At 34.4% G+C, this 25,781-nt stretch overlaps 2 protein-coding genes across 2 annotated transcripts; one reads left to right on the forward strand and one right to left on the reverse strand.

The window, feature by feature from the left end:
- Positions 1 to 995: 995 nt before the first annotated feature.
- On the reverse strand, positions 996 to 8,672 carry LOC141646952 (ABC transporter G family member 9-like). Its single transcript, XM_074454962.1, has 4 exons — positions 8,316 to 8,672; positions 3,076 to 3,877; positions 2,569 to 2,894; positions 996 to 1,847 (listed from the first exon to the last, which is right to left on the reverse strand). The coding sequence occupies exons 1-4, from the start codon at positions 8,412 to 8,414 to the stop codon at positions 1,182 to 1,184; spliced, it is 1,893 nt and encodes a 630-aa protein (XP_074311063.1). The 5' UTR covers positions 8,415 to 8,672; the 3' UTR covers positions 996 to 1,181.
- A 7,826-nt stretch (positions 8,673 to 16,498) lies between these two features.
- Positions 16,499 to 22,147, forward strand: LOC141646953 (COP1-interacting protein 7). Its single transcript, XM_074454963.1, has 9 exons — positions 16,499 to 16,900; positions 17,273 to 17,452; positions 17,863 to 17,987; positions 18,247 to 18,293; positions 18,379 to 18,431; positions 18,532 to 18,684; positions 18,772 to 19,010; positions 19,327 to 20,930; positions 21,401 to 22,147. The coding sequence occupies exons 1-9, from the start codon at positions 16,842 to 16,844 to the stop codon at positions 21,662 to 21,664; spliced, it is 2,724 nt and encodes a 907-aa protein (XP_074311064.1). The 5' UTR covers positions 16,499 to 16,841; the 3' UTR covers positions 21,665 to 22,147.
- Positions 22,148 to 25,781: the final 3,634 nt, after the last annotated feature.

Consider the following 25,781-nt stretch of genomic DNA (forward strand, 5'->3'; position numbering starts at 1 on the left):
CAATCAATTGTTGTATTGTAAATAAGTCGTAGTCACTTGTTTACATGTATTAGTTTGATAAGGCTTAGTATTTTTCTTTACCAGTATTTATATGATAAAAAATGAGCTAATGATTTTGTATCAAACTACTGCCGATAAATTGTTTTAACATAATCGACGTGCTGAGTCAATGTTTTTGAGCCTAAAGAACACCAAATATCAAATTAATTACAACACTACAACAATATACAGTGAGCACCACATTAAAATATATTATTACATCATTAAAAATTGTGCATTTAGTTTGTATGGGTCACCTCAAGCAGTAAGTACATAAAAGCTACATTAGGTTACTATTTCTTAATTGACAATACTCGAAAAAATCAGATAATTCTATACGAAAATTGTGATAACAAATACACAAAGTATCTAACTCCATAATAGGGATTTCTAAACTTATTTCAAAAGCAAAAATATTTAGCCCGAAAGCCCGCTTTAAGCTTGCATGGGCCGGGTTTGAGCCGATGAAATAGACACGCACTTGTAGCTCAACCAGGCCCGACCCACACACTTGGGCTTAATTTAATGCTTGGGCCTGGACCAAATCCAGCCCGGCCCATGATCACCTCTACTTTAGGTATAAGGAGGACGATTCCCCAAACGATACAGGAATTTTTCGATTAAGCAGAAGGCCCATTCAATCAAATATAGACAATAATGGATAAGATGTAATCAACCATTGGGCTTGGCTTTGACAAAGTTAGCTTATTTTTAGTTTCTTGCATGTGGGCATAAGGATCTTCAAGCTATACGCACCATATCGGCCTTCATCCACAATTGGATTGTGATTAAATGCAATTTCTCGGCTCCGATAATTTACGGTGCAAAACGTCCATTTCTGTAAATAATTATACAAAATCGTAGTAAACTGCAAAGGAAGGAAATAGTATACAAAATTGTGAAGTATGGAGTACTCTCAAGTCACAAAACAAATAAATCGACAACTTGCTCTATATCTTTTGAAACGATTCATTAAAATTAAATTGATCAAAATGTCACCCGTTAATTCGAGCAAAATTTTCTAATTCAAATCAATTTTACTCTTCCGACACAGCTATTATAAATCACTTACAATTTCAACTCCGTAGTGCATCCTTACTACATTATCTGTGTATAACGATCAATCTAAGAACCATAATTAATTAAGCAGTCTTGTTCTTCGTAACTCCAATGCGCATAAGCGCGACATAAGCAATTAACCGGTAGGCAACAAACATGACGACCAAAGCAATGACGGAATTAACTTGTCCGTCAAGTCCCACATTTTTAATAGAAGGAAAATCCGCAACCAAACACTCCTTACCATTACCACAAGGGTAAGTCTCCCCTATTTGATACTGAGACCCTAACAGTAACTTATAATTATAATTACTCGTCGACACATACTTAATCCAACTAATAAACTTGGGTATATGTTGAACATAAAACCCGCCTGCTAGTAAAAATGTTAGCATGATCACAGACCCTAATGTGGTCGCGGACTTTAAGTCCATGACCAAGGCTCCTAGTGCTAACCCTAACCCTTGCGCGACGAGGATGGTTAAAAGAAGGGTGAAAAGATAGTGGAGGAAACTTGTGACAGTTGGTTCAAGTCCGGCCATCCAATATGTTATGAATACGAATATTGTAGGGAGTACGAGTTCCATAGGTAGATCGCTAGCCATTCGAGCCATGAAATAGGATGATAGTCGATACATTCCTGACGATCTTTCCTTTGATAGTATCATTCTTTCGGGTGGGAATGTGAAGATTGCTTCGAATAATGGGAAGAATCCCCAAAATCCTGATGTGAAGTATAGTAATCCAATCTGCATTTTCGACAAATTTGATCATGAAAATATAATACTAGAGAAGTTGGAAATCTCGTAGAGCAGCTACCTTTAGGGCTGAGCATCGGTCCAAACCCTGACTGAAGACCGAACCTAAACCATTCGGTCTTGGACCAGATCAAACCCGAAATAATTGGTCAGGTCCGGTCTTGGACAGAAATGGATCTAAACTAGTTTTTTCACTATTTCGTATATGATAATTACTTTTTAATTCTTCTAAATAAATTACATTTAAATAATTAGACGGCTCTTTTTATGAAAATTATTGACAATGTTAATTTATAACGTGTTTTGAAGATAAAATGTTAATTTGATTCATGATATTTTAATGATTAGTCTTAAAAAACATGAAATTTGGTCCATTCGGTCCGGACCTAAATTAACCGGTTTAGGACCGGACCAAAATAATTCTGTCCATGTTTGGTCCCGACCAAATGGACCAGTCCGATACATTTTTACGGTCCGGACCAAAATTTGCTTGCCCCTAGCTACCTTAATTTGGCTGCAAATTTTCTTTAATCGTGTACTTTGTTTTAAACGTCAGCAGCTACATAGTATAATGTGAACTTTTATGGGTCGTTTTTTATGTTTTGGACCTGACGTTTAGCCTAAATGTAACAACTCTTTCTTTACCGCTGTCCATAACAAAAAAAATTTAAAAAAAATTAAAAAAACTACTTGTCGAAATAAAGTACATTACCTGGTCTTGTAAGTTAGAGATCTTGGACTGCCACCACAAAAGGCCAGCCAAAAGAGCAACCAAGACAATTTCGGCAATCTTAAGCATGTCGAAAGACTCATGTTTTCTCTCTTTAAGGCCTCTTTTAAGCAACACGGAAAACTGTTGCCACCAAGTTGTAGGCCATTCTTCCCCTTTGTACGGGTCATTACCCTCGCAAACGACACCGTCTTTGTCTTCCTCTTCTTCTAATTCTTCTTTCACTTTGTTTGCTAACTTGTTTTTGTAGGACACTATTAGTTTTTCTTTCACAATTACATGATCTTCTGTTTCATCTGGCCCAACTCCTAAAATTTTAGGTATATCATTAGAAATTAGTCAAGGCCGGATCTGACCCAGTGCAGCAAGTTATATTCAAATGTAGACTTTTTCTCAGTGTAAAGGGAGCCACAATGACAATTCTGAAGCTGACGGGTCCCTCTACTAGCTAAAGACGTCGTGAAAAACAAAATTACGAAAATGACATACCATTTGCAAGGTCTAGGAGGAAATCAGCAGGATTCATGGCAACAGAAGGCGCATACCCAACACTTTCAAAGTAGTCCATAACTTGAGCACCATTCCCAAAATACAAAGCATTACCCTCAGACAATAACATAACCTTATGAAACATGTAAAATAGTCTACTAGAAGGCTGGTGTATAGTCATCACAACTGTCCTGCCTCCATTAGCCAACTCGGACAACGTCGACACGATCCGTTGGGCCGTTGTCGAGTCCAAACCCGAAGTGGGCTCATCCAAAAACAACAAACTTGGGTCAATCAACATTTCTTGCCCAATACTAACCCTTTTTCGTTCTCCGCCTGAAACTCCTCTAAGATGATGTCCTCCAACAATGCTGCTTTTGCACCGAGTTAGGCCTAATTGAACTATAACTCCCTCAGCTTGCCGAATTTTCTCGTCTTTTGTCATAGTATTCGGTAGCCTTAACAAAGCGGTGTACACTAGCGTTTCTGTGACCGTTAAGTGTGCATATAGCACATCGTCTTGTGTTACAAAACCCGTGTTACGTTTTGTTTGTTTTGAGAACGGTTTACCATTGTATGATATACTACCTTTAAGATTTCCGCCTAGTCTGCCACCTAAGGCTGTAAGCAGAGTGGTTTTACCACTCCCTGAAGGACCGAGCATGGCTAGCATTTCGCTAGGTCTTACCACTCCCGAAACACCCTTTAGAATTACGCGCTCTAGGGATTCCGATTGTGACTCTTTCTTAAGAGAAATTGTTTTCCGTTTTGGTGATTTCACTTTGTAAACCACATCTTGAAACTGCAAAATGTAATTCAGTTAATTATACATGTAATTATATAGTTGCTACATAATATAATACGTCGACCAATTCATAGACTATACCATCAGGCACCGGCACTAGCACAAGCATAACTGTGGTATTTATCTTTATAATAAAGTTTTCGAGTTTTGTTATATCCACCATAATGTTAGCTTTATAATGAAGGTCGACCTTACTAGAACAAAATTTGCTCTATAACCTAATATCTACGTAACATAAATTATTCGACCCAAATTTCATGTCGAAAATTGATTTCCGACACTTGTCCGATTTTCATTGGGGTAGAAACTTCTTAACACATACCCATCAAACCATACTTCTTGGTACCAAACTTTGACATTACAGACAAAAACCTTTGCTTTTAAGGAATAGTAATATTAAATTCAAGATTTATTATGTTTAGTAATAATTAGTAAGTACAAATCTAATTCCAAAGTGTTCCAAATTTATGTGGATGGCTCTTCTACCACATGATGTTTCATCACAAATGTAGTAAAGATTTGTCTTTAAAGTTTCTTTAGTTCGTCATGTCATTTCTTGTTAAGTCCGCATACATCCGATCCATACCCTTTGATATAGGGTATGTCATTATTTGTGATTAGAATCGTGGTCTGCTTTAAATTTACGTATCTTCTAATGCTCGCTTAAGACCAGATACATGAATAACAAGACATCATCGACCTCAAAAAAATTACGTGACTTATACTTTACATACGGTAAATGAGTCATTATTCTACAACTGGCTCCCTTAATAAGGGAATATGTTATTATTCTTCTCATAGCAAGAAATAAACGAGTATACAACCATATATAATTAGAATATTTTCTTATTTTCTTATATTGGAGTGATGTAATATTCTCTAATCTCGACCATAAATAAGATTACAATAAATGTAAAATTGCATGTTTAATTCAAAGAAAGGAATATAATATAATTATTCGATTTTATGTATACTTTTGCCTTTTTCTTTACCAAATGAATGGTGTCGATTGTTCATTTGACATTCATATTTCTTGCACTTTCTAGCTTTTATGATACAATGATATGATGTACGCGCATTGACAAACTTTTCCTTTGTACATAATGCATATTAATTACGGAGTATAATCTTAATTAACCGATTCATGCATTAAAACTTATTACATTCATGAACTCACTAGAAATTAATTGATGAATGAAATTGATAACTAGAATGTGTAATATCACTTTCTATTTTAATTTCTACACCTAAGAAAAAACGTAATACTCATACAACAAGGAACTACAAATCGTCAATTATACACTTTATGACTAGTATTACTAAGGTGTACGGTTACATGGTACCCTGGTCACATATTCATATTACATAATCCATTACACAAGAATTGTTACACATGACGTACATGTATGATAATTTGCAAATGTCTACTAGTTGTTTAGTTTAGTTGATAAAAGTCATGAGAAGTCATGTTAATAACTTGGGTTCAAATCCCGTCAACATTAATGCTCATATGGCTCACTTTTAAGGAATAGTAATAATTGAATTCAATATTTATGTTTAGTAATAATTAGTAAGTACAAATCTAATTCCAAATTGTTCCAAATTTATGTGGATGGCTCTTTAACCACATGATGTTTCATCACAAATGTAGTAAAGATTTGTCTTTAAAGTTTCTTTAATTCGTCATGTCATTTCTTGTTAAGTCCGCATACATCCGATCCATATCCTTTGATACAGGGTATGTCATTATTTGTGATTGGAATCGTGGTTTGCTTTAAATTTACGTATCTTCTAATGTTCGCTTAAGACGAGATACATGAATAACAAGACATCATTGACCTCAAAAAAATTACGTGATTTATACTTTACATACGGTAAATGAGTCATTATTCTACAACTGGCTCCCTTAATAAGGGAATATGTTATTATTCTTCTCATAGCAAGAAATATACGAGTATACGACCATATATAATAATTAGAATATTTTCCTATATTGTAGTGATGTAATATTCTCTAATCTCGACCATAAAATAAGATTAAAATAAATGTAAAATTGCATGTTTAATTCAAAGAAAGGAATATAATATGATTATTCGATTTTATGTATACTTTTGCCTTTTTCTTTACGAAATGAATGGTGTCGATCGTTCATTTGACATTCATATTTTGTTGCACTTTCTAGCTTTTATGATACAATGATATGATGTACGCGCATTGACAAACTTTCCCTTTATACATAATGCATATTAATTACGGAGTATAATCTTAATTAACCGATTCATGCATTAAAACTTATTATACATTCATGAACACACTAGAAATTAATTGATGAATGAAATTGATAACTAGAATGTGTAATATCACTTTCTATTTTAATTTCTACACATAAGAAAAAACGTAATACTCATACAACAAGGAACTACAAATCGCAATTATACACTTTATGACTAGTATTACTAAGGTGTGCGGTTACATGGTACCCTGGTCACATATTCATATTACATAATCCATTACACAAGAATTGTTACACATGACGTACATGTATGATACTTTGCAAATGCCTACTAGTTGTCTAATTTAGTTGATAAAGTTATGAGAAGTTATGTTAATGACCTGGGTTTAAATCCTGTCAACGTCAACGCTCTTATGTCTCCTTTAAAGCAAAAACACATGCATGTATGATAATCTAAAGATTCACACACATTAAGCCAATATCTCTAATACAGAATGAAAACGCCACGTGTCAAGTGAAAGTAAAATTTTAATTTTTTTTAATCAAATGATAGGTGAAGGGGAGCCTTGGCGCACCGGTTAAGGGGTTGCTTTGTGACCGTGAGGTCACAGATTCAAAACATAAACTAAACTCATGTAAATTTGCACAGTATGATGTTTAAAACATTAGTTGTAACTAAAAGTATACAAAAAATGATTACATTATTTGTCAAGTCATATATAACATTTTAAATTTGAAATATAAATTGTATTTTACGTTTTATATTTTTCCTTAATAGATACTTTAATCTGTCAACAAAGAAAAAATTGTATTGAGAGAAAATTAAATAAATCCAATGCAAGTTTGTGGTAGGGTCCACCTATAGAAAATGCAATTATTTACCCGGAACCAATGAGAAGGCTAGAAATAACCTAGCTTTTATACTAGGTAGATGATAGGTAATTGTAATTTACAAGCCCATGAATGACTGATTGTGGTGTAAAAATGGAAAGAATTATGCAATCAAATTCATTTCCCATAAAATATGCATACAATTATACAAAGAAGGGAGTGATTTTATTTTGACTAACATTTTTTCACTACATATATTGCAATATCGCCATCAAAAATGGAAACTAAAAGATTTTCTCCAAGTTATTACGAGATAATGTTACGTAAAAGTACACCAAAAATGATACATATTGTTTTAACGGTTTTTCTAACGTGTGTACTAAGGTCACATATTAAGAACCTAAAAGTAAAAAGATTTACAAGATATTCTCACTAATTATAGAAACAAATTAACTAGTATAGTAAATTACCTATATTTTCGCTAAATACCCTACAATCTCGTCATAATTTCCAAACTGAATCAATTGAGTATTTAAAATTGGTAGCTAATCAGTATGTATACCTACCATTTCATTTCATGATACTTCTTAGTTGATTAATCTGTCTAGGCATAAGGGTTAAGTGATGTATGAATTCCCACAAAATGTATAATTATTGTTAAATTTTGTGTATATAACAAGAGTTTCGGTTAGGTCAACTTGGGCCGAGTGTCGTCAGGTTATCTGGGTCATTCAAGTCGGGTCAGTTTTAACAGATTTAATTGAGAGTAAATCCTCTCAATCACATTTGATTCACGCGTTTTAATTTACTTCCAAGTTCTCAAATTATTTGAGGAGAATTTTGATAAATGGTAAGAAAACAAAAAATAGATTTAGTAATATTTATGATTTTGAAATTTCATGTTATTTTTTGTCTTTTTTTTTAAAAAAAAATATATTTAATACGAAGTATGTGGTGATACAGGCTTGTGTTGGTGGACTCTAAATTACCGAATTATTGCGAGTTTCAGTTATTTTGGGTTACAAGTTGCGGTATGATTTATGGGTTTGGACTTAGATAAAACAAAGTTGGCTGAGTAAAGTTTTAACCGATCAACTTGAAAATACTCCGTAGTTATAAGTAATTTTATATTACAATTTTTAATAACAGTTTTGCGTAGTACGCGAGTTTAAGATTAGTTAAGTAGTATTCCTTCAATTCTAATTCAAGATGTAGTATAATTTGACAAAGATTCTTAACACCAAGATCATTACTATGATTATCATTCATGTTTTGTTTATATTTGATTAAAATACTCCTAACAAAAAAACTAAAAGAATAAACAATCTGTTAAATCGAAAGAAATAATGTAATACGAATAATATGACATACCTTCAATGTAACCGGACGTTTAGCCATTTTCAAAATAGCATGTCCATTGGATTCCGGCACATCTCTCTGAGCTTCGACATCGACGACATCCCCGTTCATGATTTAAATTCTCGTTACTAATGAAATAAGGTATACTCGTAAAATTAACTTAAAATTAAGTTAATTAAAGAATGATTAATTAAATGGAAAAAGTATATAGTATATGATGATGATGAAGACACGGCTGTTTTTATGGAAGAAGAAGTGAAAGTGTTTGAATAATAATGTATGTGGTTTGTCTTAAGGGTTTTTAGCGGATGTTTCTCTAATTCTGGTACACTTTTTATTCGAATAATAATTAATAAGGTTTTTAATTATGTTGCATATATACACGAGATGCAAGTGACATATATATACACGAATCAATAGGAGGCCATCTAAATTGTAGTTGGATGTACGTACTCCTATTTGAATACGGAGTATCTAAATTCTAAAAGTAGGTTAAATACGAATTCAAGTTGTTTAATTGATATCCTTGGTACGTGGACTTGGATCATATTTTTCGACCCGGTGATTTTAATCGAGTGTGAACTCGTAAATGGTTAAAATCAAATATAAATATGGCCTTAATTTTAGGTTTTTTTGTTTTATAACTCCTTTTTTTTGGACTTAAGTTCACTTCAGCTCAATTCAATTCATGTAGATTCAGTTCAATTCGATTTCTTATTGTTTATTTATATAAGTTCGGTTCATTTAAAGTCTATTCAGTTCAGTTCAAGCTATTTCAGTTCAGAAGAAAAAAGCCTAATGGTTAAAACAATTAGAAATATGATTTTTTTTCTTTTTTTTTTTTTTTTTTTTTTTTTTTGCAAATTCAAAGTTTAGGTCAATGGGGAGGTTTTAACCAGTTTGGGGTCCGAGCATATTAGACTATCAATCTTTTTGACAACTTACCGTGGTATTTACAGATTGCCTACCAATTCAACAAAAAACCGAGAATAGAAGTCGTATACGTTGGACTATTTACCAGTGGGACCAACCGCGGTTTATTATGAATTATGATCGGGAATATGATAAGGATATGTTTATTAGACAGTTTGAATAAGGAGTATTGTATTAAGACGAATTTGGCTAATTAATTTATGTTTGGTGTGTATACGTTTTTCTTTTTTGTGTGAAATACTCCCCAAGTCACAAAAACAAAACATAATGCCATTGTAAAAGCAGTTTTTTTTTTTTCTTTTTTTCTAATTAGTAAAGGTTATTTTCTCGTATACGGAGTATGTGTATTGATTAAGACGGTTGACAGTTGGACATTAATCTTTGTTGCAAAATTGATTTAAATGAAGATCAAGTTCCCAAAAGGTAAATGTGTTTCTCGTATGAACCTTTTTTTGACTTATTAGATAGATTGTGTTTGCTTCTTTCTAGATTGTGTTTCACGAGTGTTGCAATTTAATGATGTTGCTCTTGTTTTACAAAAGGAGCAAATGGTAATTTGTGGGGAGGTTTGATGGATAGTTTGGAATTAGTAGGTAAAACACCTTATACATTAATCCGATCTGATAACCCAATATGTATCTAATTCGACCTTTGAAATGAATATGGTGCGAAAATTTCAACGAGGATAGATGGGTAGTAATATAAAGGAAGCTCAAAAATTTAAGAAAAACATCGAAATTTCACCCCCCTAGCTTCAACAGTGCTAGAACTTGACCCATATATACCTTGAAATTACCCGACCCTATGTGACGTGACCTGAATATCTATTAAAGTGCATCAACAATATACATCTAAACAACTTAATAAAAATAGACCTAAAAATGACTTGACTTGACCCGAATTGTTGCAAACGAACTTTTCCAACCCGCACCGGTTAACACGTTTGACAAGTCCATAAGTGTAGTGGCAGCGGTGACGATGGAGCGAGCCCTTCCTAGCCTCTGCCTAGCGACGAAATTACGTGGGATTAACGGTGACTATTAAGGTTTAAGGGAGAATTAAATAAAGTTCTTAAGAGTATTGGTAATGGACAAATTAATAATAAAGATATGCATTTATTCGTCAATTTTTCTTGTTTTTAGTACAAACTTTATTCTTATTTTCAAATCAAGTTTGTCAAATAAAGGACAGACTTTTTGTCACAATGGAGAAACTCACCAAAATAAAGTTTTTGTGACAAACTCAAAAATAAAAACTATCCATTGTTATTGCTCTAAGTCATGAGTTTCCCACATATAAATACGTCTTTGTATAGGATGAATGACAATCAATACGTTCTTCCACAATGCTTATGGTACAACTAGATGTATAATCCTATTTTTGGTCATCCCCGGTACAATTATAATTTTAAGATCTTTAATTAAAATGTGTTCTTACCCTAGTTTACCCTTCCATTTAATTATTTTTTCACGACAAAACTTTGTTCTTCGTAACTATAAAATCTGGTTCCACCACAGGTAGGGATGACAATGGGTAGGGTCTGGGTCGAGTCCACCTAGACCCGGACCAGGACCCGAGATTTTCCCTTTGGACCCGTACCCGACCCAGACCCGCAAGGGTGCGGGTCTAAAATTTGAAGACCCATACCCGAACCCTATGGGTAAGGGTAGAGTCTGGGTCTACCCGCGGGTCCGAGTTTCAGCTACTTTAGTAACGGGATTAACAGCTATGGGGTCTATAATATTCAAAAAAAATTCATACTACTTTAACATTATGAGTTTATTAATCTCTATTGTATACTACCAAATCCAATATACATACCAAAGAGATTAAGAAAGATAAAGAAAACCTAAATTAATTTTACATCCAAATACATGTGAAAGAATCAAACTCGGAACCCAAAAATCAATACCGTACTTGATAGTCGTCTCCATCTGGCCATCGCTGGCTGCCGTTAATGGTGGTTGTCGGTCGCCGCCTATTAGAGAGGTGGTTGCCAGTCGCGTATCAGTGTTGTGGTGGTGGTTTTCTTGTGTTAGTGGTGGAGTGGTGGTATTGTCAGAAGAGTTTGGTTGGGTTTTATCACTTTATGGAATAAGGGAAGAGAAAAAAACTTTAATTGGGTTTTTACGGTCTGCCAGTATGATTTCAGAAAAGTTGTGATTTTTTTTTTTTTTTTTTTTAATAAAGGGTCTAAAGTCGGGTATGGGTCTCATAACTTAGACCCGGACTCGAAATATTTTCTTAAAACCCATACCCGACTCATACCCATTGAGTTTGAAAAAATGAGACCCATACCCGAGCCATTAGGGCCCGACCCTGAATGTCTGGGTCGGGTCCCCGACCCTCAGAGTCTGGGTCGGTCCCCGACCCACTGCCATCCCTAACCACAAGTACACAGGTAAATAGGTAATACAACTTGTGGACTCTAGTTTGTAAACCGGATAGCACTAGAGCGGGTACCAAACTCTCTGGTATTCCATAAAGCCCAACCCAGAAGTTGTTGCCCAAATTCAATAAAACGTAGAAGGCCAGAATTCAATTCAGCCCGACCCAAATGATTTTTATGTGGGACGGCCATCAACTTAATCTGCCCATTTGGTCTTTATATTTCACATTAGTTTATTGCATTTCTATGGGTTAACCCCATTTTCATGAATCACAAATTGATTTTTTGGAACGGTTTTTAATAAATTAAGAACAAATAAACCAAAATATAAATACTTATACATTGTACTCCCTCCATACCAGACAAATGGTAACGTTGTAAAAAAACGGGTTTTTAAGAAAATAGGGTAAAAGCAAGGGTAAAGAGGGAAAAAAATAGGTAGGGTATGTAATTGTGGGTTGATAGGTGGGGTATGTAATTACATTTTGTGTAAATATAAAAAAGACATAAGGATAACTTGGTAATGTTGTGGGCCAAATAAGGAATGTTACCATTGGTGTGGTACGGCCATATTAGGTAAGTGTTACCATTGGTCTAATATGGAGGGAGTATTTTGATAAGTTAATGTTTCATTATAACAAAAGGTATAATGATATATGTGAAAGTTTTGTACTTATTATAACGGATTTTCTAACATGTACTCAAGGGCCATTGCTGTTTTTAGTGGGGGTTTATGGAGGGGTTCCATTGAACCCGAATCCATTTTTGAAATAATGGTCAAAAATAAAATATTTGTCGTTTTGGGTCAGTTTTGAAAATATTTGTCAAAATGGTGTCCACGTAGGCTCGGGATTTCTGGACCTAAAACACGCCACTACCAATGGCGTGTTTATAATGGGTACGGAAAGAAACTTCATTAAAAAATGGACTAAAAAAAACACGCCATTGGGAATGGCGGGTTTCGGAGGGGAAACACGCCATCCCTAATGGCGTGTCTTATGTAATTTTTTTTTTTTTTTTTTTAAAAAGTTCAGTCAGTTGAAGAAAAAAAATTATTGTAAAGACACGCCACTACTAATGGCGTGTTTCCTTCACAAAACACGCCATTAGTAGTGGCGTGTTTCAGGTCTAGAAATCCCGAGCCTACGTGGACACCATTTTGACAAATATTTTCAAAACCGACCCAAAACGACAAATATTTTATTTTTGACCATTATTTCAAAAATGGACTCATTGAACCCCCACTGGTCTCAAGAAATAATATATATATATATATGACTAAGAATGATAATAAGTCTGTAAGATGGTGTTGGTAAAATGGTCTGTACATGACCTTCTATGTAGGAGATTTGGGTTCGATTCCCATGGTGAACGACCCTCATTCGAAATCCTCCTAGAATCATCACTGCCAAGGGTACATGTTAATAAGCTAATTAGGCAAAATATTGTTGAGAATATATCATGATAAATTAGAGTTAAAACTCATATTTACCATAATTAGTAAAATAATCTTGAAAATATTTCCCTATTATTATTATTATTATTATTATTATTTAATATTATTAATAATATTGTTAATTTTAATATTTCCATTATCAATACCTAATTATTTTTTCATATACGAACTTTACTCTTTCACATACACTTTTTCATAAACGTTCTATTTTGTACCATTTTCACCTAAAACTAAACCAAATGGACTCTTGAATCAATATTTTTCCCTAAAACTTAATTTAATTGCTCAAATGACTTAAAACTTACAAGATGGATTTTAATTTATCAAATAATAAATTAATTTACTTGTTTATCAATTATTAATATTATTTGTTGAGTTTTAATTAATCAGTCGAATTTTATTTATTTGTTAAAGATGAAATTAGGGTCTGTCGATTTTTATTTATCTAATTAATTAAATTAGGATTGCTATTGCTTCGTGGTGGATACCTAATCACTCAAATTAGAATGATACATGGCTAGACTTTGAACAACAATCTAGCAAATCGGCGCTCCATTATTTCACCTAATAAAATTGATGGTGTACTGTGGTTCATGGTGGCTACCTAGTTAATCACTCAAATTAGTATAATTACGAGTATTAATATTATTATTAGTAATGTTATTCTTCTTCTTATAATAATAATAATAATAATAATAATAATAATAATAATAATAATAATAATAATAATAATAATACTCCCTCCATACCAGACCAATGATAACACTTACCTAATACGGTCGTACCACATCAATGGTAACATTCCTTATTTGGCCCACAATATTACCAAGTTATCCTTATACCTTTATGATATTTACACAAAATGTCATTACATACCCCACCTATCAACCCACAATTCCATACCCCACATATTTTTTCCCTCTTTACCCCTACTTTTACCCTTTTTTCTTAAAAACTCCATTTGTTACCACGTTACCATTTGTCTGGTATGGAGGGAGTATTACTATTACTATTACTATTATTTCAGTTCAATTCAGCTTCAATCAGCTTAGTTCAGTTAAACTTTATTTATTTCAATTCATTTCGGCTCCATTCATTCATTCAAATTCCATTCCATTCGATTCAAATTCCATTCAAATTTCATTCAAATTTCTAAAAAGTCGAGAAAAGAACAGGGCCTTAGTATTACTTATAACAATTGTAAATTATAAAGAAGGGATGGACAACACCATAATCCTCAAAAAATGTGTTGCTTTGGGTGAATTTATACTCTCGTTGTAAATTATTCTTCTTAACGAAAATATATTAACAAATAATCCAAAAAAGTCTTATTAATTTTTCGTTATTAAGTTTGGACCTTTTTTTTCTTAAAAAGAGTCACAAGAACGTTTTCAATCTTAACGAAATTTTAATAAAGTTTTTTTTTATGGTCAATTTTAATAAAGTTTGAACTTTATTAAAATAGGTCAAATTTTACTCGATATCGAGTTCAACATTGGTTTGATCGATCATCACAAATTCACAGTACCACAACAAAATTTAAAGTGATACGGAATAGTTAAGTAAGAGTGTACGAGGCCCGCCAATGTTGTTGTTCTCTTCAATTATAAGCTTCCCTCAAAATCACATGATTAGATTTAGATTAGACCCCTCACCTCTCCTACTAAACAACAAGTAATCCAATACTCTTCCCATCATTTTCCTTAAACCATTTTTATTTGTCTTGTTATCATGTCAGTCTCACACTCTAATCTATTCTGTAATCCACGTATCAATATCATCACAAATTCTTATTTTAGACGATATTATTCATTTTAAATTTAAAACAGGTGAAGTATAGTAAATGAGAGAAAAAAAGGAGATGCTTAGTATCAAACCCGTTTTCATCTTGAGATGAATGCTGGCGTTTTAAGAGTGACTTACTAGAATAAGTTGTTTTGGAAAAACCAATTTTATGTAAACTTCTATCTAAGGTATAAGAACTATTGATCAACTCTTAATTATTATCAAGGTTCTGGTTGAGATAATCTTATCACGTGGAGGGGTGTTGATGAGACGAGACAGCTCACGAGTAACTTAAGATCGGCTCGGTCAAAGCTCGGCTCGTGTGAGATCGGCTGGAGCTTGGGCTCGGTTCGAGAGCTTAGCAAGTCAAGCCTGGCAAATGCCGGCTCGGCTCGAAAAGCTCGTGAGCGGCTCGAACTTGTGTGATTATATAAGATATTGCTCATATTTTATACAAATATTTTATCAAGATTATATCTCTGTATCACATATATCAAATGGCTCACCGATTTGCCTAATATTTTATATCTAATCTTTGAGTCTTGTTATTCAAAATAGCGAAAGCAAAAGAAAATCAAAATATAACCATTATATATAGGCTCGATAGAACTCGAGTTTGGCTCGAGCTCGCGTTAAAGTTGACAAACTTGATACCGAGCACATTTTTTACAAGCTCGGGTAAGCTCGAGATCGGCTCGAGTTCGAGTTTTGGTTATTAAGCACAAGCCGAGCAAGGCCAAGCTCGGGCTCGACTCGGCTCGTTAGCACCCCTACGTGGTATCAAAGATTCAAAGTGTGATAATTGAGGTTCCAAGTGCAAATTCTAGATCTGGGCACTATCCACTATTCAAGCCACAAAATAAAAAATTTGAATATTAAGATATATGAATAATCAACTGAACTGGCAAAAACCCGTTCGCACAGTTCACTTTAGAAACATTTTTAGGTGAACTGGTAAGGTATAGAGCCATCTTAAAAAATTTGGTTGAAATTATCAGGGTCGTCTAAAGTCCCAAGTCCGAATCCAAGGTATGTGCACCATCCATTTTATTTCCAACTCTAAAATACATTCAAGCAAGGGAGCATGTTAAGCTAAATAATCAATAATCGCGCCCCGAATAAAACCGAAAAACACATTCACACACTTGTCTCTAAATTATAAAAAACACAAATTTTCATTTGTAACGGCACTATCCCATTACAAGCTTGTGACCTCTTACAAAAAACAAGTGGAAGAACAAATAGAAGGGAGGCTGTGAAAGATCACAAGCTTATAAGTTATAAGTTAGTCTTGCTGAAGACGGGTCGAAGCAAGTGATGGGAAATGTCACTCACAAAACGGATAAGTGGATAAGGTGGGGGCACCCCATGTGCTCCCCTCTCTCCTCTATTTGGGTCATTTGTGAGAGGAAATGGTATCCGTCACTCCAAAGTGACGAATACGTGGCGTTTTCAATGAGATTTTGTGATAAGTTATAACCATTACAAGCAAGACATTCTGTAAAAAAAAAAAAAATTAATACTCGCCGCATCCTTCCCAAACCCGCATTTGACCACCCCCCATCTCTCGATCCCCCAACTCCCAACCCCAATTGACTCGAGTAAACCAACAATGCCAACTCATCCATAACCAACCACCCAAAAAGCATATCTCAAACATATAGAATGGTGTGATATGTCGGCATTAATTGGTGAAAATACAACATTTACATAAAAATGGGTCCCATTAAATGCATAAATTAGTTCAATTCCACAAATAAAAAAATTAGCAAAAATATAAAATCACACTCTTCCACAACTTGTCTTTATACACTTGATCCATGTGCTTTGATTCATCACTTCTAGCTGCCCATTATTTTTTCTTTCCTTTTACTTCCCTTTTTTTCTTCATATATATAATTCATTAATTCATAATTCATTTTCATGAATTTATAACCCTTTTGATTTGATTGAGTTGTGTGTCTTTTTTTGTCAAATGGAGTCTAATGCTCACCTTGATTATGTTCTTTTTCACCTCACCCCGACTCGTACCAGGTATCGTTCTAATTCTTATGTAAGACGGTTTTATATTCACGTCCAAGTTAAATGAGTCGGTCTTGTTAGTAATTCTAATTCCTTATTTTCCTCTAAGAATTAACAATATTAACCCATTTTCTTTTTCTTTCATTTAATAACGGTCTTACACAAGTATTTGTGTTAGGACGGTTTTTAAATAATCCGTAATGAAAATTGCGTTCAGTATATCTAAATTAATTAGAATTAGGGTTTACTGAGCTTAAAATCAAATTGAATTTAGTAATTTGACGATGATCCGTGATTAATTCGTGATTAATTAAATTTTGGTGCACTAACAGTATAATTGATGCTAATTTATGGATGTAATTGTTGAATTTTGATTGGTGATAGATGTGATCTGGTAATTTTTGCTGGAAAATTGAATGAAAAGTTAGCATATGGATTATTAGAGCCATTTATTGCACATTTGGGATCAGCTAAAGATCAGATTTCTAAAGGAGGTTATTCAGTTACTCTCCGGCCGCCATCGCCGTCGAATTCTCACTGGTTTACTAAATCCACTCTTCAGAGGTTTTTATTTCACATCATACTACTTGCTCAATAATTATTGTGTAAAACCGTCTTACAAGGTGAGACGGTGCTTTTTATGTATAAAAAAACACTCATCTATTGATAATAAAGTCTAAAGAATCGTCTCACACGGTAAAACGGTCATATTCCTTAATTTGTGTTACTTGAATATTCACTCCTTTTTATGGTCTCCAAGATGACACTTTGACCGTTTTTATAATCTCTGTAATTTCTGGTAGAAATTAATTTTCTGAAAGATTGTAAATTTTTATTTTTTAAATATATTTAAAGTCAAAGTTTTGACTTCGACTTCAAAAAGTCAAACAATAAGATTGTAGTGAGAAGGAGTGAGTAGTTATTATGTGAATTTTATATGATTTGGATATTGAAATTGGAAATTTGTGGATTAGGTTTGTGAGATTTGTTAGTACACCCGAGGTTTTGGAACGGTTTGTGACGATTGAGAGAGAGATTTCGCAGTTAGAGAATTCGATCAAGTCGTTCCAAGCTACGAATGCTGATGGTGAAATTGAAGGTATGAATGTGACTTTGATGTATGAATGGCGCGGTTTTGTTTGAGATTGGATAATTGGGAATTGGGATGCAATTTAATCTCTTTTATGTTGATTATTTGCTTCAGCTTAATTGGACTCGTTTAGTTTAAGTTTGTTTTAGTGATGACTGATTCTACTTTTGTTTACGAGGGTTAAGAAATTTAAAAGACGATAGCATTTGGTTTGTATAGACTTGCTCTTTTCTAACCCGAGAATGATATACCAAATTGGGATTTACAGGAAATGGTGATGGTGGAAATTCAAAAGCCTCAGTTGCTTCCACTAAGGTACGGAATTATTACATGTGCTCAAACAGTCAGAACACCTGCATGTCGAGTTGAAGTTGATGGTTGTGTTGTAATGGTATTGCAGTCATATGGCGAATCCAATGAAAGTGGTGATCTTGTACAGGAAGAAGGTTCCAAGTAAGCAATACTCTTTCTCAGTTTCAGAGAGACCTACCAAGTACCAAGTCAATGAATCCTCCTACTGATCAAGTGACTGCTTTTGCTTCTTACTTGATAGGGCTCGCCTTCATCGTGTAGTGGAAACTCGGAAAGTAGTCCTTCAGAAAGAACAGGCGATGGTATATGCTCGTGCTTTGGCAGCTGGATTTGAGATGGATAATCTGAATGACCTTATATTGTTTTCTGACGCTTTTGGAGCCTCACGTCTAAGGTACATAGCTCACACTGATTAGGATCTCAACGAATTTATTGAACTCCTTAGATTTTCTCATCTTTACTTTGTTATTATATTATATAGGGAAGCATGCATAAATTTTAGGGATTTATGCAAGAAGAAAAACGAAGATAGATTTTGGGTCGATGAGATTGCTGCAATGCAGGCTATGATGCAGCCAGATTTGTCTTTCATGGGGTCATCGGGAATAATCCTTGCTAGTGAAGAGAATGATCCTTTGACTGGTGGAAAGCAGAATGCTAGCACTGATATTTCATTGTCTGACTCCATGACTAGTCATGGCAGTTCAGATGCAAACCAAGGTTCGTTTATTAGTTATTTATTTTTCCTTTTGTTTTTTATATTGACGGATCAGATTAATGTTCTGGTTCATATTGCATTTAAACTTCACTGATCTTGTTCATTAAATATTCAACACTTCAAAGTATCTGAAAACTCTGAAATAGGTTAGGACTTGGGGCCATTGTGTTTCTTCACTTAGCTCTGCGTATCCTACAGTCTCTTGGGTATAAGTCACTTCGAGTTTTGGTCATTTCTGGTCGGGTAAGTTTTGCCAGGTGGCCTAGGTTTACGTACCATCTTCTGGATTTCTAACACCCTTTCCCTGATGCATTGTAGAAAGCGGCATTCCAGCACCTCAGACTCCAGGGCAAATGCAAAATCCATGGGCCAATCAATTCTCACAGTACATGAGGAACTTTCAAGGTCCCATGTATCAACAAATGCCACCCTATCAAGGATATGGTTTCCCCGGAATGCAGGGTCCCCCTCATCATTATCCTGCAAATATGCCGTGGCCTTCAGATGTTAATGGTTCAGCGGATCGTGATTCATATGATCGGAAATCATCATCTAAGAAGAAGAAGAAAGCCTCAAAATCACGGGGATCGGAGAATGAGGAGCTTGATGGAAACTCTGACGCCAGTGAGTCCGGCTCTGAGACTGATTCTTCCTCCAATAGGTCTCATCGGAAAAAGAATGCAAAGAAATCTTCTAGAAAAGTCGTCATTCGCAACATAAATTACATTAGTTCCAAAAGAGATGTTGACAAGAATAGTGATTCGGAAACAGATTCATCTGATGAGGAAGATTATTTGGATGGAGATTCTCTCAAACATCAACTGGAGGATGCGGTTGAGTCTTTTGAAAAGCACAAAAAGTCAAGCTCTCGTCGCCACAGAAAAAATAAAGGATCCAAGCACGGGAATTCTGTTAATGACTCAGCGGGCCCGGATAAAAATAAAGGAAACGAAGGCTGGGATGCCTTCCAACAATTGCTGTTGAAAGAGGACTCAGATTCCAATGCTCCGGAGGCTAAACCGATTCCTGTTGAAGAGGAACATTTTGCAACAAAAAGATCCGAGGAACAAAGTTCAGTGGTTGCTAGTGATGCTTTTTTAGTTGCTGAAAAGGGAACAGGACCTTATTACAGTGCAGCGAAAATCTCAGATGAAAGCTTTGAACACAGTGAGGGCTATAACCCAGTACCGAGAAGGGGAAATACTTCTGAGGAATTCTTATTTTCAGAAAGAAGTGAAGAACCCAAAAATCCTCCACGTGTTTCACTGTCTGATGATGTTGTCCGCTCTTCTGTTGTCAAAAGTCAAGCAAGTGATGATTGGTTTGTCGGTAAAGGATTGGACGAAGCAGTTAATCGAGGGCAAGACAGTCGTGTTGGGTTTATTGATGGCGATTATGTGACATCTTCAGCTGATCAGACTGAAAAGAGAAACAAAGAGACAGTTATTGATGATTCTCTCATGATTCAAGGAAGACTAGAATATGACCAATCTGAAGGGGAGAGACGCACTGATATTAGCATGGTTTCTGGTATCATTGAGGAGACAGAGGTGATCCCGCAGAAAACCCCCGAGTCACGGGGTTTTTATGAACCAGATGAACTTTACATGGTCCTCGATCGAGATACAGCTGTGGAACAGTCAATACCATCCTGGACACCCGAAATTGATTTTGAGAATAATGTGTTGCCGAACGATTCCAATAAAGGATCTGATATAGATGCTGCTGCTGACTTGCCTTCCAATGAAAAGGGCCCTAACAATAAAAAGACTGGAGCTCCTGTCACCAAAGCTCCCAGTAGAGATCCACGATCACGAATCACCAGTGGCCCCATGAGGAGAGGTAAACCCGAAACAACATCAGGGCCTCCAAGATCAACTTTTGGAAGCAAAACAGCTGCTCCCAAGAGTCAATTTGAGAAGGTATTGGTCACATCCGAACTAATTTTTAGGATGTTCTATTTTAATAATTAGCTAATGCTGTGTGGTTTGGCTGCTTATTTCTAATTTATTAGCTTCATTTTCTGTGATCTGCAGCTTAGTGAAAATATAAATCATTACGTGTCAGTTTATACTTAATTAGTTAAGTTTCGTTTATGCGATCTGCAAGTTTGTGAAAATTTGTGCGTTTATCTGGTGGTAATTACCTGCAGCGTTTGTTGGTGCGAAGGAAGCCACAAAGACTATTTTTTTGCTGATGCGTTTTTAAACCAAGGCATGAATTACTAGTTAAGCTGGCTAACATGCGCATTCTAGTCAACTGTTCTCACTGCAAACTGTTTTATTGTTTAATTTTCGACTGATTCTCCCTACAATTAAAAACTTTATCCTATATATGATTTTCTCGTATCTGGATGGTTTATTATATTAATCTGATGATTGCTGTCGAGCAGGATGAGGCGAGAAGAAAGAGAATGGAAGAGTTACTTATCCGAAGAGAAAAACGGATAGCTGAAAGGGGTGGTGGCAATACATCTTCAATCAGTTCCGACAAGTCAAAGCTTAAGGCAACAGCCGAAGAAACAAAGAAACCCAAGCCCGTTCTCAGGAGTTCCACCATTGATCGACTTGCAGCTGCAAAGACAATTCCAAGTTCACCAGTTGCTCAACCTAAGAGAGAAGCCTCTAAGGTGAAAGGTTCCAGTGGGCGAAGGTAGCAAAGGCCCCCCTTGAGGCATCACTCAGCTAAGTGGTCGCTTTGTTGCATATAAACAAAACACATGAAATACAATTCATGGGAAATTATTAATACATTGGGTTGTTTGGTTGACGCAAAACACAGGAATTAAAAAGTTCAGATGTTTGCACCTAGCAATTCCTGTGATCAATCAAACAACTTCTAATAATTTACGCGGCATACAAAATCATGTGAAAAATTCCTGTTGTGAATCGAACGACCCTAAATTTGCCATCCTTTATCGAGGAACGCTATTATATTCTGTACATTATTATATTTATTTTTTGGGTTGCTGCCATGTTTGAAGATCCTGCAGTTTCTGGTGCGGCATTAAGCCGTTGGCTTGGTTTCTTGGTGAATTTTGTTTGCTTTTTTGTATTCTTTGTATTGATTGATTATAGAATATCTGTATGTAATTTTACATCATCATAAATTTATAATACAAACTGTTTGGAATTAGCAAGTTTGCTGTTTGCATAACCATGAAGTACAAAGTTTCCCTACATTATTAGTCGCCGCACTCGCCGGTTTCAGTCTTTGTACAAAATTGATCGTCTTTACGTAAACTTGGTTGTTTGACATCGCCTCATAATCAGGTTACAGCCGTCACGACTCACGACTACCATCTCCTTTCACGTAATACGCTGTTAACAGAGATTATTAGGATGCACGTTAGAAAAACCGTTTTCGGAAATAAAAAAAGTTGAGTGGCAAATACTTCATATGGATAGTCTGTCATAAGAGTAATGTGACCGACAGATGAAGAAAGGAATGTGATTAGTTGGAGATAAGCTGTCACACACCAGTTGCACAGTTGACAGTTACTAATACATTAGCCAAATTGTGTTATTTCATTGTTTGTTAGATCTCATCTAGTTTATACATCGGATGTACTACATTATACTTAATAATTTTGAGTTTTTGTGTATTTTTTTCGAGTATTATAGAGTTTATGAATTATATTTTAATTTTATGATGTCAAAAATCAAATTTTTTTTAGCTTATATGTAATTTTTTTGAGTTATAATGTAACTTTTTGAGATTAAAATTTAACAAAATAAACTCAAAAACTACTTTATCTTAATACTCAAAAATTATACCATCTGATGTACTATATCAGATGAATAATCCACCTACTACACAAATTCTTATTTGCAACAGATAGTATCTGTCACAAGGTGACGAATAAAATAAAATTCATATAGGTTAGATAAAGACAAATTATTTAGGACTCTTTAAATACTTTATTTTTAACTTATTTATTTATTTATTTATATGAGTGATATTTAACCTGTCACAAATTTAGTTGGGATATATACCCACTACAAGAGAGAGTTATGATTGTCACTAATCACTGGAGTATCATTTCCGCCGTTTTATTTGTCCAGTGGTTTTTCTTAATATTGACTCCACCGACACTCAACGCACGTTATTTGCAATTTTTATTTTAGACGGATTATTTTCTCTGAACATCAAATAATAAGACGGATTTTATAATTATTTTATGGTTAATTGTAATCGCAATGGTTCAATTACAGTTTATTGGTAACTTTTTTTTCCAAAAATAGTCACATATACTGCAAAATAGTCTCAAAATTCCGTCTTATTATTTCATACGAAAATGACATATCTTAAGAGAGACCAATTCCACATTATTTGCTTCATGGTTACCAAGCCTTAATTAAATTTGTCCAATCTTAACTTAAAACGTCACTCACACCCAATTAAAATAAATATGTAAATACAAGGAGTTTATAAGACGTCTTAAATTAAGACGACTTTAAATAAGATCAACAAATATTTAAAATACCTTACTAGAAGTACTACTAGAAACTTTTAGGTAAGATGCCAAATGGTAGCTTTAAGACTTTAACTCAGTTGGTACAATGTCCTATTCTATTCTCCCTAACACTCTTCCATTCTTTTGGTAGCATAAATTCCATTCCATTTTATAGAATCATTTGTCAAACTTTTCAATTTTCACAGCTTATAATTCATAGGAAATTAGCTGTAATAAAACTTATTGTAAGCCAAGAGAATATTAGTGAGTGTCGTGTCACGCATCCGTTTATTAGTGAGTGTCTTGTCACGCATCCGTTTTATATGTGTCCGTGTTTGTACTGCTGTAACCTAATTGTTGGAATCACGTTAATGATTTTCTTTTAATTATGGCGATTAATATGTCCTATAGAAAGATGAGATGACTACACCAAGTAATATCAAATCATAGTACTATCCTCTCGCATACACTACATGTATTTATAAAAATTACTTGAATTATATCATTCAAAATTTGCTACTATAATGTAAAACTTTAATCTTTTTAATTGTCATAAAAAAACGATTGGTCTAAAGTAAATTTTGCAGCCTATTATTCATGACTAGGGGTGATCACCACAAACGTGGTCTTACTCGACTTGTTCTCAAAAGTCGAGCTCGAGCTCACCCAAACTTGAAAATAATATGCTCATTATCAAGCTTGTGAGCTTAAAACCGAGCTCAAGTTCAACTAAATCCTATATTATAATTCTTAAATTTTTATTTATTTTATTTGATATTTTCAGTAACACGATTCAAAGGTTATATATAATAATATAGGGCAAATCAATGAAAATATTTAATACAGTGATACAAAAATATAATCATGATAAAATATTGCTATAACATAAGAGCAAAATATTAGCTAATCACACAAATTTGAACTACCCGCGAACTCTTCAAGTCGAGTCAACTTTAGCACGGCTTGACTCAAAGCTCTTGAGCCATGGTCGACCTCGAGCCGAGCTTGCACAAGATGAGCTTTGAACGATCTTTGACTAAGTTGAGTTTGACTTGCTCACGAGCTGTTTCGTCTCATTATTACCCCTAATATTAGGAAATATAAGATCCCATCTCAAGTGTTATGATATTTACCCATTTTAATGTAAAAAAGGGAGATATCCGTATCACATACAAAATGTATTCCCTATATTCCGACAATGAGTTTCCCTTTTGATGGGTCAAGTATCATCCACGTGGGTAGATAAGATAAAAATTAAAGTGCCTAGAAAATCAGAAATGAATTGTGTTATTTATTTACCCATGTAGATTTTACTTGACCCGCCACAAGCTATAACGGGCCATCACAAATGAGACAAATGAGAATTTGTGATATTCCGATCACTTAAAAATTAAAATAGCTCTCGCAATTGAAAAAAAAAAAGGATATTCTACATGGTACCCCTTAACTTTTCGACTTTCTACGTGGTACCCCTATACTTTTTAAAACATACTCCCTCCATTCAACTCCACTTTACAAGTATTCTATTTCCGTCCATTCAACTCCACTTTACAGGTTTCCTTATTTGGACATGTAAAAGACCTTTTTATCCTTATTGAAAATCTATATTTACAAAAAATGTCATTCATACCCCACACAAATCCACCATAAAACTCACCTTTATATTTTTTTAATATCTTTAACCCCACCATTCCATTTCCCTATGTACTTTTAATAGTTTTTTTAATCCGTTTCTTAATACCCGCGCAAAAAGCAATGTTGCAAAGTGGAGTTGAATGGAGGGAGTATATGGTACCCCTAATTGTTGTCATTATTACTAAATGTACCCCTAAACTTTATTTTCCGTCAATTAAACTCAGTTTTAGGCGTTAAGTGATTACTTGGACGCGTAACCAAGCTTGTCACTTATCATCCCATGACATAAGGACTTTATTAGGCTCAATATCCATCTTTGGACGTGATAATTTGGCTTGGGATCAATAAATTTTCCGTCAAAATTTTGTTAGCCCATATATATCAATAAATACTAGGATCGAGATGGATATTAAGCCTAATAGAGTCCATATGTCATGGGATAATAAATGACAAGCTAGGTTACGCGCCAAGTCATCCCTTAACGCCTAAAACTGAGTTTAATTGACGGAAAATAAAGTTTAGGGGTGCACTTAGTGATAATGACAACAATTAGGGATACCGTGTATGTTTTAAAAAGTGTAGGGGGTGTATGTTTTAAAAGTGTAGGGGTACCACGTAGAAAGTCAAAAAGTTAAGGGGTATTATGTAAAAAAAAAAAAAAAAAAAAAAAAAAAATAATTGT

Source organism: Silene latifolia, chromosome 3 (assembly GCF_048544455.1).
Source record: "Silene latifolia isolate original U9 population chromosome 3, ASM4854445v1, whole genome shotgun sequence".
Classification (NCBI taxonomy): Eukaryota; Viridiplantae; Streptophyta; class Magnoliopsida; order Caryophyllales; family Caryophyllaceae; genus Silene; species Silene latifolia.

Bases quoted from the DNA above. Each gene is read 5' to 3' on its own strand.
- LOC141646952 (XM_074454962.1), bottom strand. From the start codon at position 8,414: ATGAACGGGGATGTCGTCGATGTCGAAGCTCAGAGAGATGTGCCGGAA. The intron at 3,878-8,315 runs GTATGTCATATT...TACATTTTGCAG, and splicing joins AACGTCCGGTTACATTGAAG to TTTCAAGATGTGGTTTACAA. The intron at 2,895-3,075 runs GTATGTCATTTT...CTAAAATTTTAG, and splicing joins CCTCCTAGACCTTGCAAATG to GAGTTGGGCCAGATGAAACA.
- LOC141646953 (XM_074454963.1), top strand. From the start codon at position 16,842: ATGGAGTCTAATGCTCACCTTGATTATGTTCTTTTTCACCTCACCCCG. The intron at 17,453-17,862 runs GTTTTTATTTCA...TTTGTGGATTAG, and splicing joins ACTAAATCCACTCTTCAGAG to GTTTGTGAGATTTGTTAGTA. The intron at 19,011-19,326 runs GTTCGTTTATTA...GATGCATTGTAG, and splicing joins CAGTTCAGATGCAAACCAAG to AAAGCGGCATTCCAGCACCT.